Consider the following 27877-nt stretch of genomic DNA (forward strand, 5'->3'; position numbering starts at 1 on the left):
GCTTGGGAGTGGCCATTTGTTGGCTTCTCCCCAACCAAACAAAATGCCTGTCACCAGATTCAGGACTCAGGTGAATGGGAAGCGATTCACTTGAAGATGCATTTGGTTTCTCTCTACCAAATCAAATTCAACAATGACTGACAGGTTCCAAAGAGAAGTGTCTTCTGTCCAGCTGGAGACCCTTACTGACATCTGACAGGAGGTAGAAAAGTTGCACGGTTGCATCATTCCCTTCATAATCAAACAAAAAATACCAGTTCAGGTGCATTAATTACCTTCATTGCCATCTTCTTTGGCAATGGTTTGTTAAAACCAAGAATGGGTTTCTGGAATGATCCACATCCTCTCTCCATACCTGAAGGAGGTATGCAGGTCCTGTGGCCAGAGCCAGAATCTGGGGGTGGAAGGACCTGGGCTTGAATCCATACCGCCTGCCAAATGACCCTGGGCAAGTTGCCTTGAGATCAATAGAGCATTTGTTGAGCACCACTGCATACAGAGAAGACGTGATCCTGGCCCATGAGATCATCAATGGACCTGACTCATGGGGGACGGGCTCTATCCCACCTGTTGTTGGGGAAGGCTACCTGTTGCAGCCTCCATCCACAGCGGCTCTGAGAGTTAAAGGCACCAATAGGACCTGGAAGTATGAACCGCCACAGTGGGACCAGCACATACCAGGAGTGTGACAGGCTTGTCATTCCACTGAGCAGTGGCTAACATCCTGGAAGGCGATGAGATAAAGATGCCCCAAGGAGAGCCTTTATTATGATAGATCTCAAAGGATGCTTGAAAGTCACTCACTTAAGAAAGCCTGGCTTAGAGAGGTGACCTGACTAGCTCAGGTCTCGTGGGGAATTGGTAGAATCACTTGTTCCCCGAGCCACATCCCACTTCCGCCTCGTGCCTGCCTGCACAGGCAAAGCTGAGTGACGTGCTCTAGCACTCTCCCTTCCCCCAGCCCAGAGGACTTAGGAAAGCACCTGGTTCCATTCCTCTGAATATGGCAGAGATCAAAGTTTTATGATTTCGCTTGTGGTTGCCACAAAACATGTCCAGAGATAACTGGCTACATCTGTTAATACTAACAGTTGCCTTTCAGGGGGGTTGAGTACAGCTGCTTGGAGATTTATTTAGCCAGAAACTTGGTATTCAGAATTTGCTTTTTGTTCTGGTGGGCATTGCTTAAAAAAATGTTGACTTAAACAGATGCTTTCTATGTTTCATTGTACAAGTGTGGCAGAGAACGAAGGATGTAGTATGGAGTTTTTTAAAAAAATATTTTACTGAGTAATCTTCACATACATACAGTCCAAACAAAATATATAATCAGTGGCTCTCAGTATCATCACTTAGTTGTATATTCATGACCATGATCATTTTTAGAACATTTGCATCACTCCAGAAAAAGTAAAAAGAAAAAACTCATACATCCCATACCCCTTACCCTTCATTTTCATTGACCACTACTAATATTTCAATCTACCCAATTTTTTTACCCTTTTACACTGCTATTAGTTATTTATTTTTTTACTCATCTGTCAATGCCCCGGATAAACAGAGCATGAGACACAAGGGGTAATATGGATTTTACTCTGTGTGTCTCTACCCATCTGTCTGTCTAGTATGTGTGAGAGAGAGATCTGAGTTATCATATGACCCAGAGCGAGAGAATGTTTTTGTCTGTGTAGCATAGAAATGTTTGTACTTTATTTAGAAAATCAAGACTTCTTGATTTAGAAAACATTTTCTAAATGTTTTCGTTAAGTGGAATCGTTAAGTGCTGCAGGCCTACTAAACTTAAAGCCTAAAACTTAAAATGTTCATCTAAGATAAACATTTCACTTGTTCAGCAAACACTTGGCGAGGGCCTCCTCCGAGCCGGGCGTCGCCGTCGTACCTGGTGACGACCTTGGATTCTGAAATTATATTTGCTTTTTTTCCTTTGCCACAATCTCAGCCGTGGGAGAGACTAGCTTCATTGGTGGAAAAAAATTAAGTGGGATGTTAAAGCGGTTTAAGAGCCGAATCTCAACTCTGAAAACTGCACAGAGGAAGGGACGTTCTAAGTGTCTTTTCCGTGTTTTCTTCAGCCAGAACCTATTTCCTGCCCACTAGGCCTGGCGGGGAGGCCTTGGCAGAGGTGGGGAGCCTCTAGGCCGCCTGCACCCCCACCTTCCCTCCCCCTCCTGTGGGGGGCTGACTGTGAGTCCAGAGACCCCCCCACCCCCAGTGGGGACTCGATCCCACCCCCTCGCCTCCTCCCCACTCTCCTGAATCAAGCTTTCCTCTCTCTGCTAGGCCGGTCCCCTCTGCCTTCCACAGGCTCTTCATTTTCCCCACCTTAAAAAAGAGGCAAACCCGACGAGAAAGTGGTTCCTCCGGTCGCCCAGGGCTAACCCTCTTTCCTCCTTCCAGTCTCCGCTCATCTCAGCAGGCCCCTCGGACCGACCCCGGGGAGCTGGTACCCCGGCTGCCCCTGCCCCTGCCTCCCACTCCACCAGGCAGAGCCGCTGCCAGCTGCTCCTCAGGGCGCCCAGCACGGAGGCTGTCTCCCTAGTCCTTGTCGTGGGTGAAGGGCTGTAGCCACGACGACAGCCTCGGACCTTTTAGCCTTGAGGAGGATGCTCTCCAGGTTCTCCCCCATTCATCAGGTGCTGCTTTGGGGTCCGGGTGCCCCTCAGGTCAACACGGCCAAACCCGCCCCCCCTTCCCCCTCCCCCCTAAAGCGATGTCTCCGGAGCCCCACGCCCGGGTGTCAGTCCTGTCCACCCTCACCTGGGCCCTCCAGGCCCTCTGGGCCTTCTGAGCTCCCATGGCCCTCCAGCAGGCCACCAAGGCTTAATGGGGTCTTTTTTTTTTTTCCCCTGGGTGGGCTCCAGGTTGTCTCCGGTATGGTGGGGAGAACTGCCTGCTGAGTCCCCGTGGCCCGCCCTTAATGGGGTCTTAATGGGCTCACACCTTGTGCCTCCCCCACCTCCACAGCTGTCCCCGCCCTCGCTGCTCCCAGCGCCCCTCATTGAGCCCCTGCTCCCCATCCACCCTTACCCTGCAGCCAAAGGTAATTCCCTAATATGCAAGCCTGATGCTCTGGCTTCTTTGCCTAAGCTGTGCAGTCCTCAGCCCGGTCCCTACAGGCTCCCACGGTGACCTCTGGGCCGCGCCCACAGCCCCCAGGAGACTTGCCAGGGCTGCCCGGGCCACGGGCGAGCTCCACACTGCCTGCAGGCCAGGCTTCCCCAGACCCTGCGACTTCAGAGTCCTTGGGCTCTAAACAAATGACCACAAATTATGTGGTAAGGGGCTTACAACATAATTTATTCTCTCATGGTTCTTGGGGCTGGATGTCTGAAAATGAGGTTGACAGGGCCAGGCTCCCTTACAAGCTCTAGGAGAGAAGGCTGCCTGCCCTGCCCAGCTACGAAGCTCCCGGCCACCTTTGACTTATGGCTGTGTTACTTTGGTCACCTGCTGCCTTCGGCCTGTGTGTGTCTCTACCACATCTCCCAGTCATTGGGTTTCAGGCCACCTTACTCAAGGATGACCTCATCTTAACTCGATGACAAAGGGGCTGCACATATAAGGGATTTTGAATGCGTGGGCTTTAAACTTTCAATTCTTCCTTCTTACGGTTTCTTGATGACACACCAAGCACTGGCATGTGAAATGCTTCCGTCAGGGCTGACAGCGGGCACTGAGGTCAGACAAGACCCGAGTTCAAGTCCAAGCCCTGCCCTGTGATGGCCTTGATTGCGCCCCTCCCCCTCTAGCCCCAGTTTCTTCATGAGCTATGGCTCATCTACCTCTCAGGGATGCCCTGAAGATGAGGGAACTGGCAAATGGCCCGTAAGCTCATGAAAAGCTACTTCACATGTTAGCCATGATGAGGTGCCCCCTCCCCCAGAATAGCTGCTATTAAAAATATGAAAAACAACAAGTGCTGAGGAGATACAGACAAATGGGAACCCTCGTGCATTGCTGGTGGGAATGTAAGATGATGCAGTAACCATGGAAAGCACTTTGGCGGTTCCTTGGAAAGTTAAACATGGAATGAGCACATGACCCGGCAATCTCCTAGGACTATACCCCCAAAACAACTGAAAGCATGGACTCTGACAGTTATTTGCACAACGATGTCATCGCAGCATTATTCACAATTGCCCAAAGGTGGAAGCAACCCGTGTGTCCATCGACTGATGAAGGGAGGGAGAAATGTGGGACATCCACACAATGGGAAGCTTGGCCAAAAAAGGAGGAATTCCGATCCAGGCGGCAACGTGGAGGACACCGGAAGACTCCATGTTGAGTGAAACAAGACCCAGCAGATCGCCCGACGTGAGTCACATGCAATATCCAGGGCATGCAAGCGCGTGGAAACAGAAAGCCGCGGGCGCGAGGGGTGGGGAAGGACTGAGAAGGCTCTCGGGGCAGTTTCTGAGGCGATGGAAAAGTTTTGGTTGTGGGCGGCGGTGATGGCAACACAACCCTGTGAATAGCATTATTGTCACTGAACTACACTCGGAAGGGGCTGAAGTGGGACACTGTACGCCCTGCATGCTATCACAGTAAAACGGAAGAAGTAACAGAGAAGGAAGATCAGGGCACGGAGGCCCCACGGTAGGACCAGCCCGTCCCGTCCCGTAGCAGCTGCTCAGTACTGAGGGTTCTGTCTCTCCAGCGGGGTCACTGCAGCCCGCGGCCACACCCCGTCAATGACGGTCACGGGGCGGCCGGCGAGGCCACACCTGCGGCCCTGCCCTTTGCGCCACCACCTGGCCCCACCCCTCCCGCTATGGCCCCGCCCCCTGCCGTGGCCCCGCCCCAGCGCCCCGGCCCTGCCCTTTGCGCCGCCACCTGGTCACACCCTCCCCCCCGCACCAGTCCCAGCCGCCGCCTGGGCCCCCTCCCCCTCCCCCTCCCCCTCCCCCTCCCCCTCCCCCTCCCCCTCCCCTCCCCTCCCCTCCCCTCCCCTCCCCTCCCCTCCCCTCCCCTCCCCTCCCCTCCCCTCCCCTCCCCTCCCCTCCCCTCCCCCTCCCCCTCCCAGTTCTCTCATCCCCCCTACCCCAGCCTCTCGGCTATGGGCGGCCACAGAGGGTTGTTCGGAACTCGCCCGTGGGTGGGTGGTGGACTCGGGTCCTCAGGTCCTCGGGCCCCCAGTGGGGTCTTCCCGCCCGGGGAGAGGGCGTGAGGATAAAGACCCAGCGGGGTCACCGGGCTGGGGAGGGGGGCGGCGCGTCTCGTCGCGCTGGAGGTCCGAGGGCGGCCGAAGGGGGCGGGGCGTGGCCCCTTTAAGACGCGCCGTCCGCCCCGCCCCGCCCCGGCCCTCCCCGCCCCGCCCCGCCCCGGCCCGCGCCACGTGACCCGGGTCTTGTGACCGGCCGGGAGGCGCGAGGGGAAGCCCGCGGCGCGCGCCTCGCTGAGGGGCCCCCGCCCGCCGCCCGCGCGCCCCCGCGCCCCCGGCAGGAGCCCCCCGCCCGGCGCCCCGCGGCCCCCGCAGCCGGGCCGGCCGCCCGCCATGGACCACAAGCCGCTGCTGCAGGAGCGGCCGCCCGCCTACAACCTGGAGGCCGGCCAGGGCGACTACGCGTGCGGCCCGCACGGCTACGGGGCCATCCCCGCCGCGCCGCCGCCGCCCTACCCCTACCTCGTCGCAGGTGGGCGCCCCCGGCCGGGCTTCGCGCGCGGGGATAGGCGCGGCCCCCTCGGGGCCAGGGCCCGGGCGACCTCCACCCCCCCAAGAAACTTTCCCCCGCGCGCCCGCCGGGGCTGGGACGGCCTCAGGGGGCCCCCGGCCGCCCCCCGTCGGCCCGGGCCGACCCGTCCACGGCCGCCGCCGCGGGCCAGCCGGGGACCCAGCCGCCCCCTAGAGCGGCCGGACCTGCCCGCGGCCGGGGGGCGCTGGCGGACTCGCACCTCCCCTTGCCCAGAGCGGGCGCCGCGCGGCGGGAGCGATTGTCTCCACTAGGAAAAGGCCGTGGGCTTCTGGGGGTGGCTCGGAGCCTTCAGCACCTCCTCCCTCCCCGCTCCTCTCTGATCTGCCTCCCCCCTCCCCCCCAGGGATACCCACCCACCACCCCAGGGTCTACAACATCCACAGCCGGCATGTCACCCGGTACCCTGCCAATTCCATCGTGGTGGTCGGAGGCTGCCCTGTCTGCAGGTACGTCGGGCCCAGCTCCCCAAGCCTTGCGGGGCGGACCTGGGAGGGTGAGTACAGAGTCGGGCCCGCGGCTCGTCTGACAGAATTTTCTAGGGCAAAGGAGGGGGACGCGGGTTCCCTCTCCTGGGGAGTGGAGGTGTGCAGCTGGGGCACCATGTCCCAGGTAAGTGGGATGCGGGATGGTTGCCCCCTCTTCTCCAGCGTCTGCAAGAAGTCAAGTTCATTTCTTTTCTCCCTGCAGTTTTCTCAACTTCACTCAGCAGTTGCTCCTTTAAAGCGGTGTGAGGGCAGCTTGGGGTGGGGGGTGGCGGGGAACAGCCGGATGGGCTGCATTAGCCCATGCAGGGCTTATGAACCCGTTGCCCCGCTCCGGCCTGGGCGAACCCCCCCCCCCCCCCCCGTTGGTGGTTTGGGGCAGGGTTTTCTCATGCTCCAGGCGGAGCCCACATTTTCATCAGGCCCAGGGCACACCCGGCCACTTACATTGGGTCGAGTCTTGAGGATACCCATTGAAATACGATTTGGTCCCAGCCCTTGGGAGATGGGGTGCTGAGAAAGTTTACAAATTCCAGACAGAGTTGGCTAGGACAGTGCCCTCAACCTGTCTGGGAGGAAATTTGAGTCCAAATTAAGAAGCCCTGATTTAGACTTAATTTTTAAAGCATGTCTGTAGAGACTGGGAAGTGAATGATTTCAGAGTTCCAGGTGGTGGGCTGTTGGGAGGACAGGACCTGAGATGAGAGGGCATTGCAGAGAGGGAGGCCAGAGGCTGGGGCCCTAGAACAAGCTGTGAGCTAGGAATGGGGGTTGGGGGGCAGGTGAGAGTCCCTGGAGGCTACCTGGCAGGGAACTCCATTTTGCAGACCCCCATTGGGGCCTGGCTGAACTCTTGGCATTTGGAGAGCACCAGTGGCAGGGGCGTGGGGAGGGGAGTCTCTGGAGTGGGTTGGGGTGTTTGGGTTTGAAGGCACTTGGAGGAGAGAAGAGGGGTCAGGCACGGAGTGCTTGACCCGAGCTGATGGAGCACCTCTCGGTTGGAAGGTGTGTGTTGGGGGGTATGGTTCAGGACGGTCTGTGCAGAGAGGGCCATTGGTCTTCTTTAGGGAAAATATTCAAAGCAGTGAGTGAGGGACCCCTGGATGCTTTGGACCAGCCGCTCCTGCCCTCACTCAGTCCAGCGTGGGGTGTCAGGGTCCTTTTGTGGGGTGGGGGCTTCAAGTGATCGCTCAGGTTTAGGGAGGGGTGTTGGGCCGGCCAACTTGGTGGGTGGGGTGGGGCCCAGGAAGGCACCTGCAGCAGAGGGGCAGCTGGGCTTTGGTGTCTCTCCAGCCTGGCCCCTGCCACATGCCAGCTGGGGAGTGGGAGCGATAGGTGCAGGGTAAGGGAGGCCCTCTGGGACTGCTGTCCTGGAGGAGGGAGCCGGGGGAGGCTGCGGGTGTGGCTGCTGTGAGCGTGGGGAGCACGCCCCACCCCAGTTCCCTTTCCGTGGCTGGACCGTGTTGTTTGTGAGGCCGGCAGGGGACGGGCTGTGCTTGCTCATCCAGGGAAGGCCTGGATGCCCGCTGCCTGGGCGCTGGGCTGGGGACCCTGTTTCAGACCAGGCTCTGCCTCCCACCGGACTACCTTCCTCTCTGCCTCTGTGGGCAGTGGGTGGGCCAAGGGTCCTCTGAGAGCAGGCTGGGGGGCTCACGGTCCTTTAGCTGAGTTGAGACGACAACAGGCTTGCGGCCTCTGTGGCACCCACTCCCCCATCCTCTGCTTTGGGATTGGGAGGGGGGAGGGGTCCCCAGCACTTTGGTGCTGGACTCTGGTGTCCCTGTTCTCTAGCCACAGAGCCCTCCTCACTTGGGAATGGAAATTGGACTCCCAAAGGCCTTTTTGGCCTCCCTGTTGGGTGTGGCTGGGGCAGGGCCCCAGGTGGCAGTGGGGTGGAGTGGGCAGGGCCGGGCGGTTACTCCTGGGAAGAGGATGGGCTGCTTCACTGGAGGACGGTCCCACCAGCTCCCACAGCTCCCACAGGGCTTGGGAGACAGGACGTGCTTCCTCCGTGCCCAGCCCTGCCCACAGCCCGTCCCCGCCCTCCTGGGGGCTTGGCAGGAGCGTGCAGGAGTCACACGCCTGATTCCTGCTGGGTGGGGTTAGGCACAAGAGGACACGCCACCCCCTGAGCCTCCCGCAAAGCAGCCTGACTCTGTTCTCCCCTTTTAGCTGTTCGCGGAGGAGCATCCCTGCCCCCCCCCGCTCCACAGATGGGTAGTGGTCACCCACCCCCAGGACCCCTGCCAGGCCGGTCTGGCACCTCTGCAGGCTGCGGGTCTGGCATGCTGGGCTGTTCTGAAGCTGGGTGCTCCTCTGAAGGGAGGCCAGCCTTCCCCCACCCACTGAAAGTAGATGGGTGGGTGGGGGGTCCCGAGGTGAGAGGAGGTGCCGAGTCTGAGGGCAGAGATGCACCTGGTCCAGGTTGGCCCTGTGTTGGGGCGGGGCACACTGTGTAGCAGGGTGGAGGAGGAGGCTGCAAAGGGGCTTCTGCCACCCCGGCTAAGGTGAGCGTCGATTATTTCATTTTGTGTGTGGGGGGGAGGAGTTGGTGAGGAAGTACAAGGGATGACCAGAGAGGTAGGAAACCCAGGAAAGAGTGCAGCCCAGGGAGCCAAGAGAAAGGTTCCAGAAACAGCCACCAAGTCAGGGCAGAAGCTGTGGCAGTGGCCCAGAGGGGTCAGCGTGGAGGGGCTTTGACCGTGGGGACCCCTTGGGGCAGAAGGCAGGCCGAGGGTCTAGAGGGCCCGTGGGGCATGTGTGCTGGGGAGAGGCTGAAGGAGCTTGGGGCACAGGATGGAAGCAGACCGAGGGGAGGGTTCCCACATCCCTGGGGTCCCCAAGTTTGGGGAATGGGGCCAGGAGAACTGGCTATAATCTTGCTCACCCCGGAATCCCTTCCAGGGTCCTTTTTTCTGTAGGTTAAAGTCAGGGGTTAAATACATGTTTTCAGAATTAGTCAGTTCCCTAATTTCCCCGGCTGCCACCCTCCCCCCCCACTCCCCATGAGCCATCCTGATTGCTCAAGAACAGGGGAGGGTGTCTGCCACCCCAGCATTCTCTACGCCGTGTGCAGTTTGGATTCTCAACTAGTTGATAAGAGTTGCAGTTTGTCCTGAGCTGACCTTTTTCGCGTTTGGAGTAGAAGCCATGGCTGGGCTGGCTGGAGAGCAGCTTAATTCCTGGGGGCAGGGGGTCTCCCCAGCCTGTTTCTCCTTCCAGCGGTCTGAGTCGTCCTTGCAGGCCCCTCGCACTGTGCGCTGAGCAGATATGGCCCCCCCACCCCCACCCCACTCTCTCGCTCTTTGGAGGGTGACTCCGGGGTTCCGGCCCAGATTCTGGTTGCTGCACTGTGACTGAGCACCATGGCCTGGGGTGACCAGGGAAACTGCCTTGCTCTTCCAGTGACACTTGGGGTGTCGTCTCTTTTTGAGTGGGGCAGAAATGATGGGGTAAGTGGGACCTTGGCTGGGAGCTTGGGGGCTCTGCAAACTGGGGCTTAAATAATAAGGTCGGGCAGGGGGCGGTTCCTGGCTCCTAGGAGGCTGAGGAGATAAGGGGTTACGAGGCAGGAGTCTGGCCCTGCCCCTTGCAGTGTGGGCTTAGAGAGAACCAGCTCTCCAGGCTGTGACCCTGCACATGAGGAAAGGGCGGGCAGGCAACTGCCCTGACTCCTGACCCCTGAGTACAGCAGCAGCCTGCACAGGGGACCGTTCCTTCTGGACAACCTTGGCAGAGCCTCTGGTACCAGGGACTGGTGCTGCTCTGTACCCGGGAAGCACCTGAGACCTCAGGGCAGGAGTGGGCCTGGCCCTAGCCTCCCTGGGGGCCCACTGGCTCCTACCCCTTCAGTGTTGACCTTGAAGTGGGATAATGTGGGTGTCTGGCCAGGTCAGTGCTCACCAATCTCCATCCTTGGCCTTTTTGGCCCCTGGTTTCACTGCAGACTGGATGGGCTGCTGGGTGAGGCCTGGCTGGGACCCCTGGGACTTAGGCCCACCTGCCCTTCAGGCTCCTCTCTTGAGCTTCCCCAGGGGTCCGGGGCTGAGGCCTGGTGCTCTTTTTATTTTTTTTTTTCCCACCTTAATTGTCTCGTACAGGTCAGTAGCATTGGTCATGTTCAGCATCGTGCTGCCATCACTCCCACTACCTTTACCCAGACAGAAACTCAGCACCCATTAAGCAGGGACTCCCTCCAGCCCCTGAGAACCTCGACACTACTTTGTCTCTTGACATTTTATGGCTGAATTGTATCCCATTTGTGAACAAGTCATATTTTCTTTATTATCTGTGATGGACATGTGGGCTTCTTCCATCTCATGGGCCTTGTGAACACTGATGTCCAGGCGTCTGTGGAGTCCTTGCTTTCAGTTCTTTTGGCCTGTACCTGACAGAGGGATTGCTGGTCACAGAGTAATTCTGAAAAATCATTCCCTCTTACCAACACTTTGCATTAGTGTAGTGCCTTTGTTACAACTGATGAAATGGTGTTAGCATGCTATGAGCTTTCGCCCAGTTACATTTGGGTTCACTCTGTTGTACAGTTGTGTGTGTGTAGCATAAACTTAATTAAAACCTAAGCTTTCCTTTTTATCCTTTTTCAGATGTGTAATTAATTACATTTGTAAAGTTGTGCCTCCAGTCACTGTTATCCATTGCCAAAATTTCTCCATGACCTCAAACAAAAACTCTGCCAAGTAAACATGGACTCCCCATCTCCTCCCCACCTCTGGCCCCTCATATCCTGTTCTTGTTTCTGACTCTGAATTTGTATATGTGTATTTCACATATTATGTGAGAGCATGTATTTGTCCATTTCTGTCTGGCTCATTTCACTCAACATGTCTTCAGGGTTCACCTAGGTTATCACATGTATCAGAACTTCGTGGTTTTTTATGGCTGAATTATATTCCGTCACGTGGATAGATCCTATTTGTTATTATCTGTTGATGGATACTTGGATTGCTTCTACCTTTTGGTTATTGGTAATGATAATGCTGCTATGAACATCAATGTGTGTGGGATGTTCAGGTTCACTGCTTTCCATTCTGTTAGAATCCTCTAGAAGTGGGATTGCTAGGTCATATGGTAACGATATTTAACTTTCTGGAGGACTGCCAAACTGTTTTCCACAGTGACTGCTCCATTTTACATTCCCACCAGCAGTGCACAAGGTTTCCTATTTCTCCATAGCGTCTCCAGTACTTTTTAATTGTAGCTGCTCTAATGCGTGTGAAGGGGTATCTCATGGTTTTGAATTGTTTTTCCCCGATGGTTAATGATGCTGAGCATTTTTGCATGCATTTATTGGTTGTTTTATATTTTCTTTGTTGAAGTGTCTAAGTTTTATTTCCATTTTTTAAATTTGGGTTTTTGTTGTTGAGTTGCAGATTATTTCCCTTGCCTATTTCTTAACTGGGTTGCCTTTTTGTTTTTGATGGACTCACTTCAGGTGCTGTGCTGCGCACAGGTAAAAGGGGGTCAGTGAGGCTGGCTGGGAAGCTAATGCAGTAGTCCAGGTGTGAGATGACAGTGGCTTGTATCATCGTCTAGGTGGATTTGGTGAGATGTATTTGGATTCTGAATAGATTTTGAATTCAGAACTGACAAGATTTGGTAATGTAACAGAAATGGGATATGAGAAAAAGAGGAGTAAAATTCACATTTTTTCACCTGAGCAACTGCCAAACCGCTCTCTGCCATGGGGGCGTGGCTCACTTCTGTCCTCTGTGCTTTCCTTGGACATTGTAAATAGAACATGCAAAGGAGCGTTTTCCGGGATTTCAGCTGGGTCAAACGTTTGTGCAGGTACCAGGAGAGTGTCTTCTAAGCTCCCGTTAGTGGTCTGAGGCTAGAGTGAAGTTGCTTATGGGAAGATAGCTCCAAGAGGACACAAGTCCTTGCTGGAAGAATGGGAGGTGTTGGTGTCGCTTGGTGGCAGAGCAGGTATTCCCAGTCCAGGCTAATGGGACACAGCTGGTAGCAGCCTACCTGAGCTCTCGCCCTTGGTGGGGAAAGGGAGGACCTCGGGTGCTTGCTTAGTGGGGTCTGAGGCTAGCCCTGCACCTATCTGCAAGAGTCTGGGGCAGGGTGTAGTTCTCAACATGGCTGGTGGCCTGTGGGACCTGGATCTCACAGGTGGGGCAGACTTAGAAGGTTGAGGGCTGAGGAATAGTGTGGTGACAGGACGGCCTTTGGAGTATATGCAGGGGGACATCTGTTACACGGGTTCTGTAAATAGTCCAGACAAGCATTGGGAACTTTCTTTGTGGACATAAATTCAGGCCTGCTAATTAGCTTTTCCTTAGAACAGGGTTACCCCATGTGCTCTGCTGCCTGGCTAATAGGCACAGCCACTGAAAGGGCGTTCAGCAGCAGGAGTCTCTCCTGCAGGCCTTCTGAACTTTCAGAATATAATGGGAAACTGTCCCCCAAAATTGTCACATTAAAGAAGCCACCTTTTTCCTGCAGAGCTGACCAGCGGACTAGTTTTCCAGGACAAATATCTTGGGAAATCCTGCTAAATTCTCTTATAGGTTGGTTTTGGTTTTAGGTGAGTCCCTTTTTAGTGTGTTGGCAGTAGGTGAATTTGGCAGTTTGATATGCCGGATGTGTCAGGGGAAGCCTTGAGCATATCAAGACAAGTGGACTTCAAGACATTGCGTGAATTGGGTGATTTTAATCTTTCACTAGAAATGCAACAATAAAAACCAAGCAAAACCCTAAATGCTACTTTATCACTTTCTTTAGGAATTAGAAATCCAAAACTTTTCCTTCCTGTTTTGAAATGGATCATAGGCTTGTGTACCAACATTGAAAAAAAAAATCTTAAAATGACTTGAGCCTCTGGGCCACGGTGGCTCAGCAGGCAGAGTTCTCGCCTGCCATGCCGGAGACCCGGCTTCATTTCCTGATGCCTGCCCATGTTAAAAAAAAAAACCATAAACCAAAAAACTTGGATCTTTGGTCTTGGTTTATTTGGATATGCAAGAAACTAGTATTTGCTTCTGATTTCTCCTTACTCTTTTGGCAGATTATGAGCATTGAGTGATAACTTTAAGGTGATTTCTCTTCCCTTTTCAAATTTTATACATGGCAACTAATGAGTGGTAGTTTCCCTCCTACGGGCACAGGTGGGGCTGGCAGCTGAGGGAGGGGTGGGCTCACGGGAGCTGGCTCACAGGAGCTGACCCATGGGCCCTCTCTTGGGGCCCTAACCCTCCCCTCTGCCTCTCTCCCCACAGAGTCGGGGTTCTGGAGGACTCCTTCACCTTCCTGGGCATCTTCTTGGCCATCATCCTCTTTCCCTTTGGATTCATCTGCTGTTTTGCCTTGAAGAAGCGAAGATGCCCCAACTGTGGTGCAAACTTTGCTTAAAGGGAACACAAACAATACACCGAGCTTTCCTACACTCAGTTATCTTTTTCTAATGTAAATGTCGTGTACAATAGCTTTATTTGATTAAGCTTCAGGACTGTTTTGTAAAGTGTGGAGGGATAGATTTGGCATTTGTGGGTGGGGGGGTCACACAGCACGGACACATAGGGACGCTGCTCCCAAGGTTAATGACAACTCAAAGCACTGCTTTTATTTTTTGCAGTCTTCAATTTGAGGAAGGTGAGAGACTGTTTTAATAAAGGAGATTCATACCATTGTTTACCTGGTTCTGCTTATTCAATGTTTGTGTACTTTACTTACATTAAAGATTTTTCAAAGCTCTGTGAAAGAAATTAAAAATAACGTACCCATCATGCAGCTTCAGCATATCCACCTGTGGTCGTTTTGCCCTTCTACGCCCCAGCCCCATTATAAATTAAAAAAAATAAAATCTTAGCTTGTCACTTCAGCTGTCTGAATGACCAAAAATTACTCAGGAGTAAGGTTATATATGGAATAAGGTTATATGTGTTTTGATATGACTTCAATGTGAATGCCCCTGCTTTAGCAAAAAGACTTTTTTTTTTTAGAACACTGCATATGTAGGTAATATGTCACATCCATGCTAATGTTTTTGAGAATTTCTGTGTCCTATTGTAGCCTCCTGGAATAAAACCACATTTCCCTGTGTGAGTTCGCAGGGTCACGCCTCATGGTGAGAGGTCGGGTAACTGGAGACATGATATAAAGGCCCCACAGATCCCCCAAAGAATCTTAACCTCAGAATCTACAGAATACCCAACTCTTCACACCTTTTGGGAAGTACAAGCCGGTGAGAAAAGTACAATCAGCCACGCAAACTGAATGTGAACTCAGTGGGCCCAGGCCTCCACTGGTGACACCAACTTCACGGCCATCTACTCTGTTCGCATTAGGGGGAGCCAGGGCCTTTCCAAAACTTCCTTCTGTTTTCCCTCCTGCCTACCTCCACAGTGGCCTGCATGGGCTCTGGCCTAGTCAAGAATGATATAAAATTTCACAATTCCAGCTCAAGGAAATATGCTTGTTTTCAAGTTATCTTTTATTATAATTGAAGGTAATGCCTTGACATTTATTTACAGAGCGTGCACCTCAGTGCCAGGGACCTACAGACAAGCCCCCCAGTCCTGTGGGAGGCAGGCAAGTGACCACTGTAGTTACATTTTGTGAAGATGTAGACTTGGGGTGACCCAAGTGAGTCTATAAATTGAATCTAATAATCCAAGGGGCCAATTTCGGTACACTTTACATGAAGATCCCAAAATTGGACCTCTGTAAAGGCCAGGGGTAGGGTGTACACAACCCACCCCAAACCATTCTCCCTAAGACACTTGCAGAACCTACATTTCACTCCCTGCTGTTGAAAATAATGGGGTTCTGTTATTTCTACTCTCTTGCTCTTGTCTAAGTGGCAGTGGGCCACTTACAGGAGCGTCCTCTCTTAAGGCAGGTGGTGCTGCTGACAACTGTGTTTAGAATGACTCAAACTTGCGGTCCTGGGGTAGTGTTAAATAGTCCTGTGTCATTACCCTTTGGGCAATCAGTGACATTGCTCAACCCTGCAGGAAGGAGCCAGGCCCTAGAGCCTTTAGTGCCACAGACTCACCCTGGTTTACCAGCATTTGCCTTGACTAATTTCAAGCTTACAGGAAAACAATACATTTATGGTGACACCAAAGAGCTGTGACCAGCAACAGGCAGGTACCACTCAACCCCCCCCATCCCTCTCCCTTCCCCCCCACCCCCCACACACATAGCGTGGCCTGGGCTGAATTTTAATCATAATTTTTCACTCATCCCAAATGGGTGTTCCCAGTGTGTCCACCTCTCCAACGTGCTTCTTCCTCCTCAGAGACCACAAGGCCAAAGATACTCCACAGAATCTACGGCAGCAAGAGGCTCACACTGCAGAGGCCTCCCAACCTCAGAACCGTAAGCACTGACTGCTAGTGAGTGCATAGTAACCGTCTCAGCCGAGACTCGGGACCCCTGACTACAAGACGTAGGCAGACTTCCGGAGGACGACTCCTGGGTTTTACAAGTGCTTTTGGTGGGTCAGTACCTGATTCAGAAATGGGAATATGCAGCTCCTGTGAGATTTCAGAGTTGACTAGTGATGGAAGCAGCTCTGGTCAGCCACCTTGGTGAGGGCACCATGGGTCTCCGCACAAGGAGTCCTCAGCCACACCCACCTCCCATGAGCTAGGCTAACATGGGGCCTGGTATGCAGCAAGGGTGGCAGCGGCATGACGCTGATGGACAAGTCCAGTTGGAGCTTTAGCTACCAAATTCAGTAGTTCTTGGAAATTATTTCTTAAGTACTAAATATCATGGCTGTGAAGATAGGCAAAATACCTCAACATTCTATAGCCAAGTCTAAATTGCAGGAAAGCTTGGGATTTCTCCATCTAGGGTAGCTCTATGTTTGAATAAACAAAAAAATAGTTTAAGTTAAAATTCTTAAATTTTATATAATATTTTCATAATTTATATTGCTTAAAATTATGAAATGCATGCTAAAATGCAAACTTCCACAATATTTTTCTTTAGATAAACATTGTAATGCTACATGCTTAATAAAATAAACTCTGGTCTCATTTGCATTCAGGTGCAGAAAGCCAGTCATGAAAGTATGTTATTCCTTATTCTGGCTCTTTAAAAAGAAAAAAAGAAATCACTGTTATTTTAAAAATGATACTATAAGGATTGGAACCAAATTTAATTAAACAGAAAATATTTTAAATGAGTTGATCACTAAACTAGTAATTTTATCTTAAAGACAGAAATGTGTAAACCATACTATGTTAAACTGAGAAAATGCACCAATCCGCTCAATTAGAATCCACTTAAAATCAGGCACTGTTTGGTCAAGCTTTGCACGTATTAAACCTATATAGCTATCTTTTGAAAGTAAGAATTTAACTTTAGAGGAACAAGAAGAGTTTCTTTGCCATCTTCTCATTGGATGACTGGTGCTGATCGATCATTTGTCACTGTCCGTCGGAGTTTCACAGTAGCAAAGGGATTTTCTCCACTGTGGGGAAGAAAACAGTTCTGCAAAAATACTATAAGACAGGGATGTGATTTTAAAAGTGCTAACAACCAGTTTCCACTGTGTATAAATTCCTGACAGCATTTTCTGTGTAAGAAAGTTTTTACTCTGATAGTTCTCTTCATCATTTACAGAAGGTGAGAGGGGAGAGCCCACATCTCTCTAGTCCTTTACTGGGGGAGGATCGTATGGGAGAGCTGCTCTGGGACAGGGTCTGGATTAAGTCACCCAGCACAAACTGGGATTTAGAGACACTCCCCTCTGGCCAAACCCCAAACCCTGTTCCCCAGGACTTTCTGAAGCAGGATGCTGCAAACAAGGGTTGCCCTTCTGACCTCAGGCATGATGACTTTCTCAACACCAAGCCTCCTGGGGGCTCCCAGCTACTTCTCCGGACACACCCATTCATCCAACAGCCAAGGGCAACGTCACCCACTCAGAAGAGCTTATGTAGAAAATCGAACCTACCTTAGAAAAGGCGGCTTTGCAGTCCCATTTGCATCACTCTGAGGAAAGACAAAGATGAAGCTTATGGAAAACTAATGAAATTTGGGTCACTTTTAGAAGGGCTTGAAAGTAAAGACATCTAAAACAAAAGGGACTATTTAAAGCTATACCTGTTTAAAAGTGTCCCATGGTCTTACTTCATTTGAGATTAGAGATCTATCTAGATTCAAACAAATAAGGGTGAGAACAAAAAATAAATACCCTAACAAGTATTAGAATATGAAAAGGTCACCTCAGAGCTATGAGGCACTGATGCTTGCATAGGAACACTGACAACCAATGACACCCAGGAACTTACCAGGGCAAACCTGTCCCCTAAATACTGAAATCCAGATTTAACCACATTAAGGTTTGAGATACACCAAAGAATAAAGTGGCATCAAGTAAACCAAAGAATAAAGTGGCATCAAGTAAATCATGGAGCTATTAAGCCTATTACATACACAAAGCTTGAATTTCTATTATGCACACAATTATATCAATTAAAATTCTATTATATACACAATTTTATATATAAATTTCTATTATATACACAAAGCTCAATTAAATTTTACCTCTTCACTGAAGAAAGTGAGCAGGCTTTGAATATCTGTTCTGGTTGGTTTCCTATTATCACTGTCTGGTGCTTACTCAGGTGGCCGCCCAGGAGAGGGCAGTGTAAGTCTTCTGACTAACAGGCTCCAGGCCGGCCGCGGGAAGGGGCCACCTTCCCTCATCAGACCCTGGGGTTGATGGCCAGACCTGGGAGAAGCCTAGGCTGGACTCGGCCTGCAGAGTCTCCAGGGCAGATGGCAGTTAGGACCTCTGGCCTGTCCTCCCCAAAGATTTCACACTCCAGGGCCTCCATTGCCAACTTGGGACAAGTCCATCCTAAGGCAGCAGCAGTGCCAGAATGTGTCTAGGAGAGAGTCCCACACCCCAATTCAGTGCTTATTTTTCATCACTGAGGATGTTCATGCTAAGTATTTATCCAGCTGCCTCAAAGTACTAATCCTGACACAAACAAAAGGGAGGTTTTTTTTTTTTTTTAACAGCACAAAGCAACTGCCTGCTTAGCATACCTAGTAGTTTTACATGGTTCAAAAAATGCTTTTTTCCCTTAGAACATGCTGAGCTTCCTCAGCAGGTCTCAGAATAAACCAGCGCTTGGTGTAACTTCCATATTACATGAGGGTGAAAGGCTAATTTATGGTTTATTTTTGAAAGGCACTGGGGTGCCTGTACTTCATTCTCTTATGTGCTGAAAGTGCAGGCATTAGAGCAGAAGACCCGTGAGAGCCCTCAGCACACAGGAAGAGTCCAGCACTTGTGAAAAGGCCTCCTGTGGCGGGAAGGTCAGGAGGAAGGGCAGCCACGTCTTTTGAGTCCTGAAAAGCGACCTTGGTGCCAAGCCAAGCTCCGGTGGGCGCAGCCTCCGGCAGGCATATTCTTGGGCCCTGGCCACTTTGTGCCACACCTAGGGCTCTTCCTCATCCGGCCTCCCAGCTGAAACCACCTTCCTTCTTCCCTTCCTTGGACAAAACACTCTCTGTCTTCCTCCCCCTTCCGTTTGTATCTTAGTTTACGCAGAGCTATATGTAAATCCTGGCCTGCAAAGAGAAACATGTGCATACCCCACCTGGGAGAACAACCTCTCCAAACTGTCCTCAAGGCAAAAATCCCTGAGCTCCTTCACAGGGAGCCTCTGGGGCCCTGAGAGGACTTTAAACACAAACTAGGGCCACATTTAATGAGCTGGGCCATTTGGATGCTTTGTCCAACTGCACTGGAGACAAACAGAACGCAGTGGAAGAGATGCTATCAAAATCAGCCTTGAAAGTTCAAGTAGAAATTAGTAATGACAAGGGCTGTGGGGATGGGGGCAAAAGATGACAACTGAAGCCGTTTAGTGTCTGGGCAGAGAGCCCACAAAGCTAGGGTCTGTGTGCCCTGCGCTTGGCAATACCACCCCCTGGAGGTATGAGCAAGACATGTGGGCACCAGAGACACACAGGACACTCGTGGCCCTGGCAGGACCACGTGACACAATCCAGCAAACGGATGAGGGATGAGGCTTTGGGTCATATTTGAGAGGATGGGATCAACTTGGGAGATATAATCCAGGCGCTCCCAACAGGAGAGTGACAAACAGACCTACCTCTGATGGACCCTGTTCAGCTGGGCATGGATTTAACCTCACAAGCCAACTGTACAAAAGCTGTAAGATGCAAACTGGGATGCTGCTGCACAATTCTGTTCATGTGAAGCCCAAACCCAACCAACTTAGAGAAGGGCAACAACCATGGTGAGGCAGGAGGGGACTTCAGGGGTGGGTCATGCCTTATTTCTTGATCTCATGCTAGTTATACATATTTGCTTTGTGAAATTCATTGTTCATTTTTCTTATGGTATTCATCAATAAAACGTTTACTTAAAAATACATAATGCAAAAAAAAGGATAGTACAATTTCAGAAAGATTTCCCCCCTTGATGTGTGGGGTTTTAAAATAGGGGGTGTATATAATTGCCACAGTTTGCTAAATCCCAACCAACATGACTTCCGTTGACTCTTAAGAACAGCTAGGGTTCAATCTGAGACTCTTAAGGTTTCATGCACTAGGTTTGCTTCCTGGTACATCTAATTCCCAGAGGGTTCTTAGGTCAAATAAATCCTGAAACTCAAGAGAGGGCAGCCTCTCCAAGATTATTAATTATATTCCCCTATTCTTTATTATTGATAGCCCTTCTCAACGTGAAAAAGTCAGGACAGGCATTGCCCCCAAATCCCTATAGATTGGGAGAAGAATCAGAGGAGGAGCTGTTAATAGAGAAAATAGGATTTAACAAATGGGTATGACTGCTGAATCACTATAGTAATATTCCTTTTAGCCACCAGTGTTTTGGAGCACCTGTAAGGAAAAATCTGAGAGGGTGGCATGGTAGTCCATGACAAACTCTGGGATCTGCTCCACACCTGTGGAAGTGTGCTTTGAAATTATTGCTTTTTTCTTTCTTTGCTCGGTATTTATATTTCACAATAAAAAACTTTTTTTTTTTAAAAGGAGGTAGCATAGTCTTTGAATTTGGTATTTAAAAAAAAAAAAGCAAAAGAGGGGTAGTGTAAGTTATAAGACATGGTACTCTGCCCATCTCCCCTGCACAGCATTTGGACTGCTTAGACTGAGATACTTTTCCTTGGCACCTGCAGGGCCCGTCACCTTGGTGACCAAATTCTTGCCCTGCAGTAGGAACTCCCTGTGCCTGGTGAATGAACACATAGGCCCACTGCCGCTGCCCCCACAACCCCACCCCATGCACCCCACTGTTGCTTACATACCATCTCCATGGGTATCTCCCATAGGCCCATCAGACTCTCACCTTCCAAACAGAGTTGGGACCACTGTCACTGTCCCAACTAGCCACCGTCCCCAGACCTGGCCCACCTCCCATGCTCCCTTTTCCTAGTGAGTGGCACCGCCGTCTATGCTTCTTCCTCTGCCTCCTTCAACCAGCAGAAAAGCTCGCATGTTCCTCTAAAGCACCTCTCAAATTGACCCTATTGTCTGAAACCTGGCCCAAAGCCACCTCCTTCATCAGTTTACTCAACAGTCCCTCTGACCTTTTGTTGGCTACCTCCTGGCTATCCTCCTCTGCCCCCAGAATGACCTTTCCAGAAGTTCTGATCTCACCTGTCCAAAGTTCCTTTGGGCTGTGCTGTGGGTTTGGGGGTCTTCTTGACTCTGTACCATCTGATCCTTCCCTTTCCCTCCTTGATCATGGGTCAAACACCACCTTGGCCTTCAAAAGCAGTTTGAGGTTTCTGGGAAGCCTTTTCTGGACCCAAGCTGTCTCAGTGCAGCTCCTCTCAGCCCAGAGTTCCCCAAGTAGAGTTCATCCGCCACCTCTGGCTGTGCACCCTCCTCAGCAAAAGCCCCTTCCTAATCTCTGACTTCTCAATAACTAGCACAGTGCAGGACACAGCACATCTCAGAAGTTCTTTGGATTTAAGCTGGTTTGTCCTAGGTCACGTGGCCAGTCAGTGGAAAAGCTTCTGATCCCGTTTGCCTATCACTACCCTTGCTCCCTGGGTTGGCTGTATCTTTCCTAGCTTCTGCCCTTCTTAAGGCTCTGGAAAAGCTGCCCCTGGCCAGGGCCAGCCTCTGCTGTCCTCCTGCAGGGCGCCTGCTTGTTTCCAACAGCTATGTGCTAGAACACCTCATCTGAATTAGCAGTAATGAAATGTAGTAGCTGGTTTTATAGAAAGAGAGCAAAAAAATGTCAGAAATGTAATATGAGAATGTATATATAGTGATGGAGCTACCTTTTTAAAAATTTTTCCTTTTTTCAGTTTGCAGAGGATCTTAAAATACTAATTCAAAAATAGTAAAAGAAAGTTATGTATCTGTGAAGCACCCTGTACTCACTTTGGGACTATTACCTCTTCATTACAAAATTAGATACACTTTTTTTTATTTTAGAAGAAGGGTGATCTGAGGTGAGTGCTCCTGGAATCATGGCTAATCATGCCTAGTTCTAGGAGGCTCTCAAACCTTGGGCCTTCCTCAACTTTTAAAAACCATTCATATTTTATTGTGATTTTTTTTTTTAGTTGCAATTTCCCATTATTCTCCAGATTAGAAAAACAATATAGCAACTTATAGGAACTCAATAAGGAGCACACGGATGATAACAGTACTTGTGCTATCAGTAAAGAAGGCTCTGATATTGAGATTTTACATCTGAATTTCTCAGTCTGCTATGGGACCTTAGAAACTGCTGTCATTTTTTGCCTTCCCTGTTTCCCATTTCACAAGGAAGGACCCACAATCCACTTGCCTCCTAAGATGTTAGAAGCTGGGCAGATACCTAGAAAGCCCTGTGAGAATGAAGAAGGCTGACAGGCATTATCATAGGCAGGGGACCTTCCAATCTCAGGGCCTAGAGTGGAGTCTACAAACCAAATGTAGTGCCAGAGGGAGCTTGTTGAACTCTTAGAAATGGTTATAATGCAATAAAAAGCAAATACCAAAACAGAATAATCCCAGCTGTATTTGGGGTGATGGGAAGGAAGGTTTAAACAGATTTACAGCTATCTCAGAGGAAATATCACAAAATGTTAAGAGTAGTTATCCTGAAATGAAATTATAACCAATTTAAACTTTTAATACTTTCTATGGATTTTTTTTCCTATGGGTTATTTTATAAGCAGAAAAAGTGTTGTTTTAAAAAGAAGTATTTTAAATAAGGGTATAATAATTAGATATTTAAATTTTTACAAAGGGATCCTGACCAAGTTTGGACTTTGTGTAGCTATGACTGTCAGGTGAATTTTAAAAAGCAGTATATTTAAATTAACTAGCCAATGGCAACATTTGAGGTGAAAAAATATGAAAACACGTTTTCTTAAGGTAGTACGGGATATATAAATGTTCTTAATTCAAGAGTTCTTATTTCTGTTTCAACAGTGACATATTATCAGTTCATTTTGTAACAAAATTTTAGACACATTTTCACAATTAAGTTCTTTCCATGTTTCATATAGCAGCCAGATCATAAAATATATACTCTCACAAAAGAACTTTCTTTATTATTTATGTTAATAAAAAGTGGGAGAGTATCTCTCAAACTGCAGGTGCTTTTTAAAACCCTAACTAACTTCCTCTTTAGTGCATACAGTCCTGTTCATAGGACCCTGACTTTTTTCTGATTATTGAGAACCTATAAAACTGTATTCTTTTCTAGTAATTAAATGTATTACAATTTCAAATAAGAATACTTTTCCTCTTTTAATGTTGGCATGTTAAAGATCCAGAGCTTGAAATTACCTAAATTGTCAAAAGAGCTTCAATATGTATAAATGAGTAAAACATACTTGCTTTCAGCATTAAGACAGAAAAATTGTTTGTTTCATACATTCTACACCAGTTAATCAGTATCTTAATTTTTACCTCCTAAATGACTGTTAGCTCTGTCACCCCTTTCCATCTCCATTGACGGGTGACTACTGCTATTCTCTTCCTCTCTCTCTCTTTTCTATGGGGGGTGGTGCATGGGCTGGGAATCAAACCATGGCCGGCAAGCACTCTACCACTGAACCGCCCATGAACCCACTGCCATTCTATCTTAATTGGACGACTGTACAGCTTCCTAATCCATCTTTCTGCATCCTTGAAGCTGCCCTGTGGGTACAACCTGGGAAAATGGAAACGACAAAGTGACCATGCTGTGCCCCTCCCCTGTGCTCCAGTATGCAGCCTGGACACTTTGGTTTGGCACACTCTACCCTGGCCCATGTACTCTCTTGCTTCTCCAGATACTGTCGGAACCAATGACTGCAGTTTCCAGAATGCACTTCTGGAAGGCCATGTTTTTTGTCAAAACTCATCCTTCAGAACTTGGCTCTGATGCTTTTCTCTAAGAGGCCTAAACCTCTCCCCTCCTCCTCCTCTGTCATTCTCTTCACCCTGGGTACTTTCCTGCACAACCCTAATACACAGTTCTTGGAACTAGCACCTAGGTTAGTCTTATTCCTCCCCATGTCACTAGGGCTTACCTAATGACTGATCAATAAACACTGACCAGTATGACTGCCAAAATGAAGGCCTCATCTTGATCCAATAAGTGTCCTCTGACACAGCCTACCTGTGCATACCATTTGATTATATTTATAAGAAAGAAGTTTGGCTGGTCATAGTAGTCTGCTGCCATCAAAATATTCATTCATCAAAGTTATAAATGTGACCTAACTGTAGGTATCACCTCTGCACTTGTTAGAAGTGCTAAATATGTCTTTTTATGGACAGTTTCAGCTATCATTTAAAGCTAATCAACATTCTTTATTCTAATACTTGCAAAATGAGTTACAACTGAAATCACCATTAAAACTATAAAAGGAAAGCACTGTCATTAGTCATTTTGGACTTTCAAATCTTCTTATATGAAAACAGAACAAAGGCTGCGTTAAAATCAAAGACTAAAAAAAGCCTTCTAGCCTACAAGGCAGAAATGGGGACACTGAGCAGTAGAGATGGCCTGTGGGATAAAAGGAACATCAGGTCTGACGTCTGCCTGGAGGCAGTTCTGGGTAGTAGGGACTGGGAGTTCCTCTCATGGTGCAGGCAGGCTGTGAGCTGAGGGAGCACTGGGCCAAGGTGTAGAGGCTTTTCCACCCGCATCTACCAGGGCCACAGGGTCAGCTCCACCCCATGCCTCCAAAGTGTATCACTTTCACAATTTATGTTCCTCGGGAGAAATGTACATACCTAAAGCACCACTTCTAGGGAAGTGGGAAATAATACAAAGGTGGGCACTGTTTGCAATTCTCTGTCTCAGCACCTTTCAATGTCACCTCCTTATATTGATAGTCTATTAAGATTCAGTCAACTAAGAGGTTTAAAAATAAAGTTGGAACATATTTAAATTACCAAATGCTAAATAAGAAATAATGCATCATTACTGATTATATTGATATTTAAAAATAGGATTTTTCAATTTACCAAATTCTAAGAACTACTGCATCAGTGCTATCTTCAGTAAAAATACTAAAACTAAAAACGTTCTCATTTCCTAACACTGGGACTGTCTGTGTTGGCTGAAGTGTCAGTGTTTTCATTTATAATTTCAATACTAACTATGGGTTTAGGGCAACAATCTTCTACTTTAAAAGATATTACACAACCTTAATAAAGTAATGAAAGTTGGGCAATCATCATCAATGGCCACTAATATCACAAAAACAGAGACAACCAGAATTGTGTGCCTCCAAAGGTCTGCAGCCGCCACCACCAAGAAATGCCCTAGCAAAACAAACAAGCAACAACAAAAACATGGACTCTGTCCAGGGTCCGGAGCTACCTAACAATTTACCGGAAACACAGGAGAGAGAGGGGAACATGGTGAAGGACTGGGGACACCCTCTGGGGCAAAGAACCTGGCTGTTCTCCAAATAAATTGCAAGGAAAAACAGACAAAAGGGGAGCTTCAAAGACTCATGAGACTTGGAGACTAACTGTACTATATGGACCTTATTTGGATCTGGATTCAAATAGATATACTGTAATTTTTTTATGAGACCATCAGAAATTTGAACACTGACTCTGATGTTATTCAGGAATTATTGTCAATTTTTAAAGCTATGCTATCAGTATTGTGGTTATGTTTAGATAAGAGCTTTTAGGTATCTTTTAGGTATTTACAGGTTAAAATATGAAGTCTGGTATTAGCTTCAAAATCTGGGAGTAGGTGAAAAGAGATGAAACAAGATTGGTCAGAAACTGATAATGCTAAAGCAGGGTGAGGGCAGGGTCATTAGATTATTCTTTCTATTTTTATATGTTTTACTTTTCCAAAAGAAAAAGTTGAACATAAAAAACAAAAAAAAGGCTCAGAGAGAGCAGAGAATGCTGCAGTACCACAAAGCAGAGAGTCCACCAGCCAGCAACCTTTGCAGATGAAGAAGGAAAACGCCTCCCAGGGAGTTTCATGAAACCCGAAGCCAGGAGAGAAAGCAGCAGATGATGCCTTGCTTGCCATGTGCCCTTCCAACCAAGAGAGAAACTCTGACCGTGTTAGTCATGTGCCTTTCCAGATGAGAGAGAAACCCTGAACTTTATCGGCATTCTTGAACCAAGGTCTCTTTCCCCGGATGCCTTAAATTGGACATTTCTATAGACTTGTTTTGACCGGGACATTTTCTCGGCCTTAGAACTGTAAACTAGCAACTCATTAAATTCCCCCTTTTAAAAGCCATTCCATTTCTGGTATATTGTATTCCGGCAGCTAGCAAACTAGAACAGATTTTGGTACCGGAGAGTGGGGTGCTGCTGCAGTTCGCAAATATCAAATATGTTGGAATGGCTTTTTAAATGGATAAAGGGAAGAATCTGGAGGAGTTATGAGAAGCTTGATAGAGAAGGCCTAGAATGCTTTGGAGAGACTCTTGGTAGAAATGTGGACTCTAAAGATACCTCTGATGAGACCTTAGACAGAAATGAGGCACGTGTTACTGCAAAATGGAAGGAAGGTGATCCTTGTTTTAAAATGGCAGATAATCTGGCAAAATTGACTAGTGGCTTTGGCTGGAAGGCAGATTGTAAAAGCTATGAACTTGGATATGTAGCAGAGGAGCTCTACAAATTAAATGTCAAAAGTGCAGCCTGGTTTCTCCTTGCAGCTTATAGTGAAATGCGACAGGAAAGAGATAAGATGAAAATAAATTCTTGGGTACAAAGAAACCAGAAATTGAAGTTCTGGAAAATTCTGGGCCTCCAGGAAGGGAGACTCCAGAGAATAGTGCCCCACATGAGGTCTTGACCAAATGTGGAAACACAGCCATTTCAGAAAAAGCCAGGATCGGACATGGAGTTATCCAGGAAAGATCTGTGGAAACTTCTTATGTCTGATGGGCATGATCCAACACTACTGCATGGAAAGCTGACGAGAGTGCTGTGGGACCTGTATGAACAAAGCTGCTGCCAGTCTGGACTGGGGGTTCAGAGAAGGGACACACTGGAGGAAAAAGAACTTCAGAGGCAAAACCATGGAGGCTGAAGTCTGAAGTCAAAAAGCCTCGGGCCAGGAGAGCGGACCCACCCAAGCCCGTGGAGAGGGTGAGTGTGCCCCAAAGGCAGAGGATGGGCCTTCCACCTCGTTGCAGTGGAAGAGTCATGCCGCCTCAGGCCTTGGAGAGGGTGAAGCATATTCCTTGGGGTTTGGGGAGAGCCTGGTTGCCACCACGTGGAGGGATTGAGTGTGTGCCGAAAAAAAGGTGGTCTCCCCAATGCCCCCCAAGGTTGTATTTGGAGAGAGGCAGGCCTCTGTATAGGCCCTTGGAAAGGGTGGGACTGCTGCTTTCTAAAGCCCTGAGGATAAATGACTCTGGGCTTTGAAATCTAATGGGCTTTGCCCTGCAGGTTTTCGAAACTGTATGGGTCCAGTGACCCCTGTGTTCCTTCCTCCCTATGGAAATGTATATATGAATCCTATGAATGTTTCTCCTTTATATGTTGCAGCAAATAACTTGTTATGAGTTTTCAAAGGTCCAGAGCAAATGGAGAGAATTTTGCCTTAGGACAGACCATGCCTGTAACTGACTTGATGAGATTTTATACTGTCTCTAATTTTGTACTTCATTGTATTGCTACTGAAAGGTTTAAGGTTTCTGATATTGTTATGAAATTAATGTATTTTGTATATGGGGAAAACGTCTTTTTTGGGGCTAGAGGGTGGAATGTGCTGGTTTGAAAGGAAGTATGCCCCCCTAAGAAAAGCCATGTTTTAATCAAAATGTCATTTCATAAAGGTAGAATAATCTCTATTCAATACTGTATATTTGAAACTGTAATGAGATCATCTCCCTGGATGATGTGATTTAGTCAAGAATGGTTCTTAAACTGGATTAGGGGACATGTCTCCACCCATTTGGGTGGGTCTTGATTGGTTTACTGGAGTCCTATAAAAGAGGAAATATTTTGGAGAATGAGAGATTCAGACAGAGCAGAGAATGCTGCAGCACCATGAAGCAGAGAGTCCACCAGCCAGCAACCTTTATAGATGAAGAAGGAAAACGCCTCCCAGGGAGCTTCATGAAACCGGAAGCCAGGAGAGAAAGTAGCAGATGACGCCTTGCTTGCCATGTGCCCTTCCAACCAAGAGAGAAACTATGACTGTGTTCGCCACGTGCCTTTCCAGATGAGAGAGAAACCCTGAACTTTATTGGCCTTCTTGAA

General features: G+C 49.0%; 2 protein-coding genes across 3 annotated transcripts in view; one reads left to right on the forward strand and one right to left on the reverse strand.

Moving 5' to 3' along the window:
* The first annotated feature begins 5478 nt into the window (after window positions 1–5478).
* On the forward strand, window positions 5479–13850 carry BRI3 (brain protein I3). Its single transcript, XM_077140604.1, has 3 exons — window positions 5479–5654; window positions 6058–6160; window positions 13441–13850. Exons 1-3 carry the CDS (start codon window positions 5516–5518, stop codon window positions 13571–13573), a joined length of 375 nt encoding a protein of 124 aa, XP_076996719.1. The 5' UTR covers window positions 5479–5515; the 3' UTR covers window positions 13574–13850.
* Window positions 13851–16316: 2466 nt separating this feature from the next.
* BAIAP2L1 (BAR/IMD domain containing adaptor protein 2 like 1) overlaps window positions 16317–27877 on the reverse strand; it is a 110373-nt gene continuing 98812 nt past the window's right edge. Inside the window, exons 13-15 of one of the 2 annotated variants that reach the window (XR_013167797.1) lie at window positions 17282–17331; window positions 17133–17170; window positions 16575–16646 (exon numbers count right to left, since the gene is read on the reverse strand). Coding sequence is in view for 1 of the 2 variants with exons in the window: in XM_077140602.1 (XP_076996717.1) it covers window positions 16571–16646; window positions 17133–17170 (114 nt within the window). In the remaining variant the exon portion in view is untranslated. Of the gene's footprint in view, window positions 16647–17132; window positions 17171–17281; window positions 17332–27877 lie in introns of both variants that reach the window. The other variant, XM_077140602.1, reaches the window with a different exon arrangement.

This window comes from Tamandua tetradactyla, chromosome 23 (genome assembly GCF_023851605.1).
Source record: "Tamandua tetradactyla isolate mTamTet1 chromosome 23, mTamTet1.pri, whole genome shotgun sequence".
NCBI classification, from domain to species: domain Eukaryota; kingdom Metazoa; phylum Chordata; class Mammalia; order Pilosa; family Myrmecophagidae; genus Tamandua; species Tamandua tetradactyla.

Bases quoted from the DNA above. Each gene is read 5' to 3' on its own strand.
- BRI3 (XM_077140604.1), top strand. From the start codon at position 5,516: ATGGACCACAAGCCGCTGCTGCAGGAGCGGCCGCCCGCCTACAACCTG. The intron at 5,655-6,057 runs GTGGGCGCCCCC...CCTCCCCCCCAG, and splicing joins CTACCCCTACCTCGTCGCAG to GGATACCCACCCACCACCCC. The intron at 6,161-13,440 runs GTACGTCGGGCC...CTCTCCCCACAG, and splicing joins GGAGGCTGCCCTGTCTGCAG to AGTCGGGGTTCTGGAGGACT.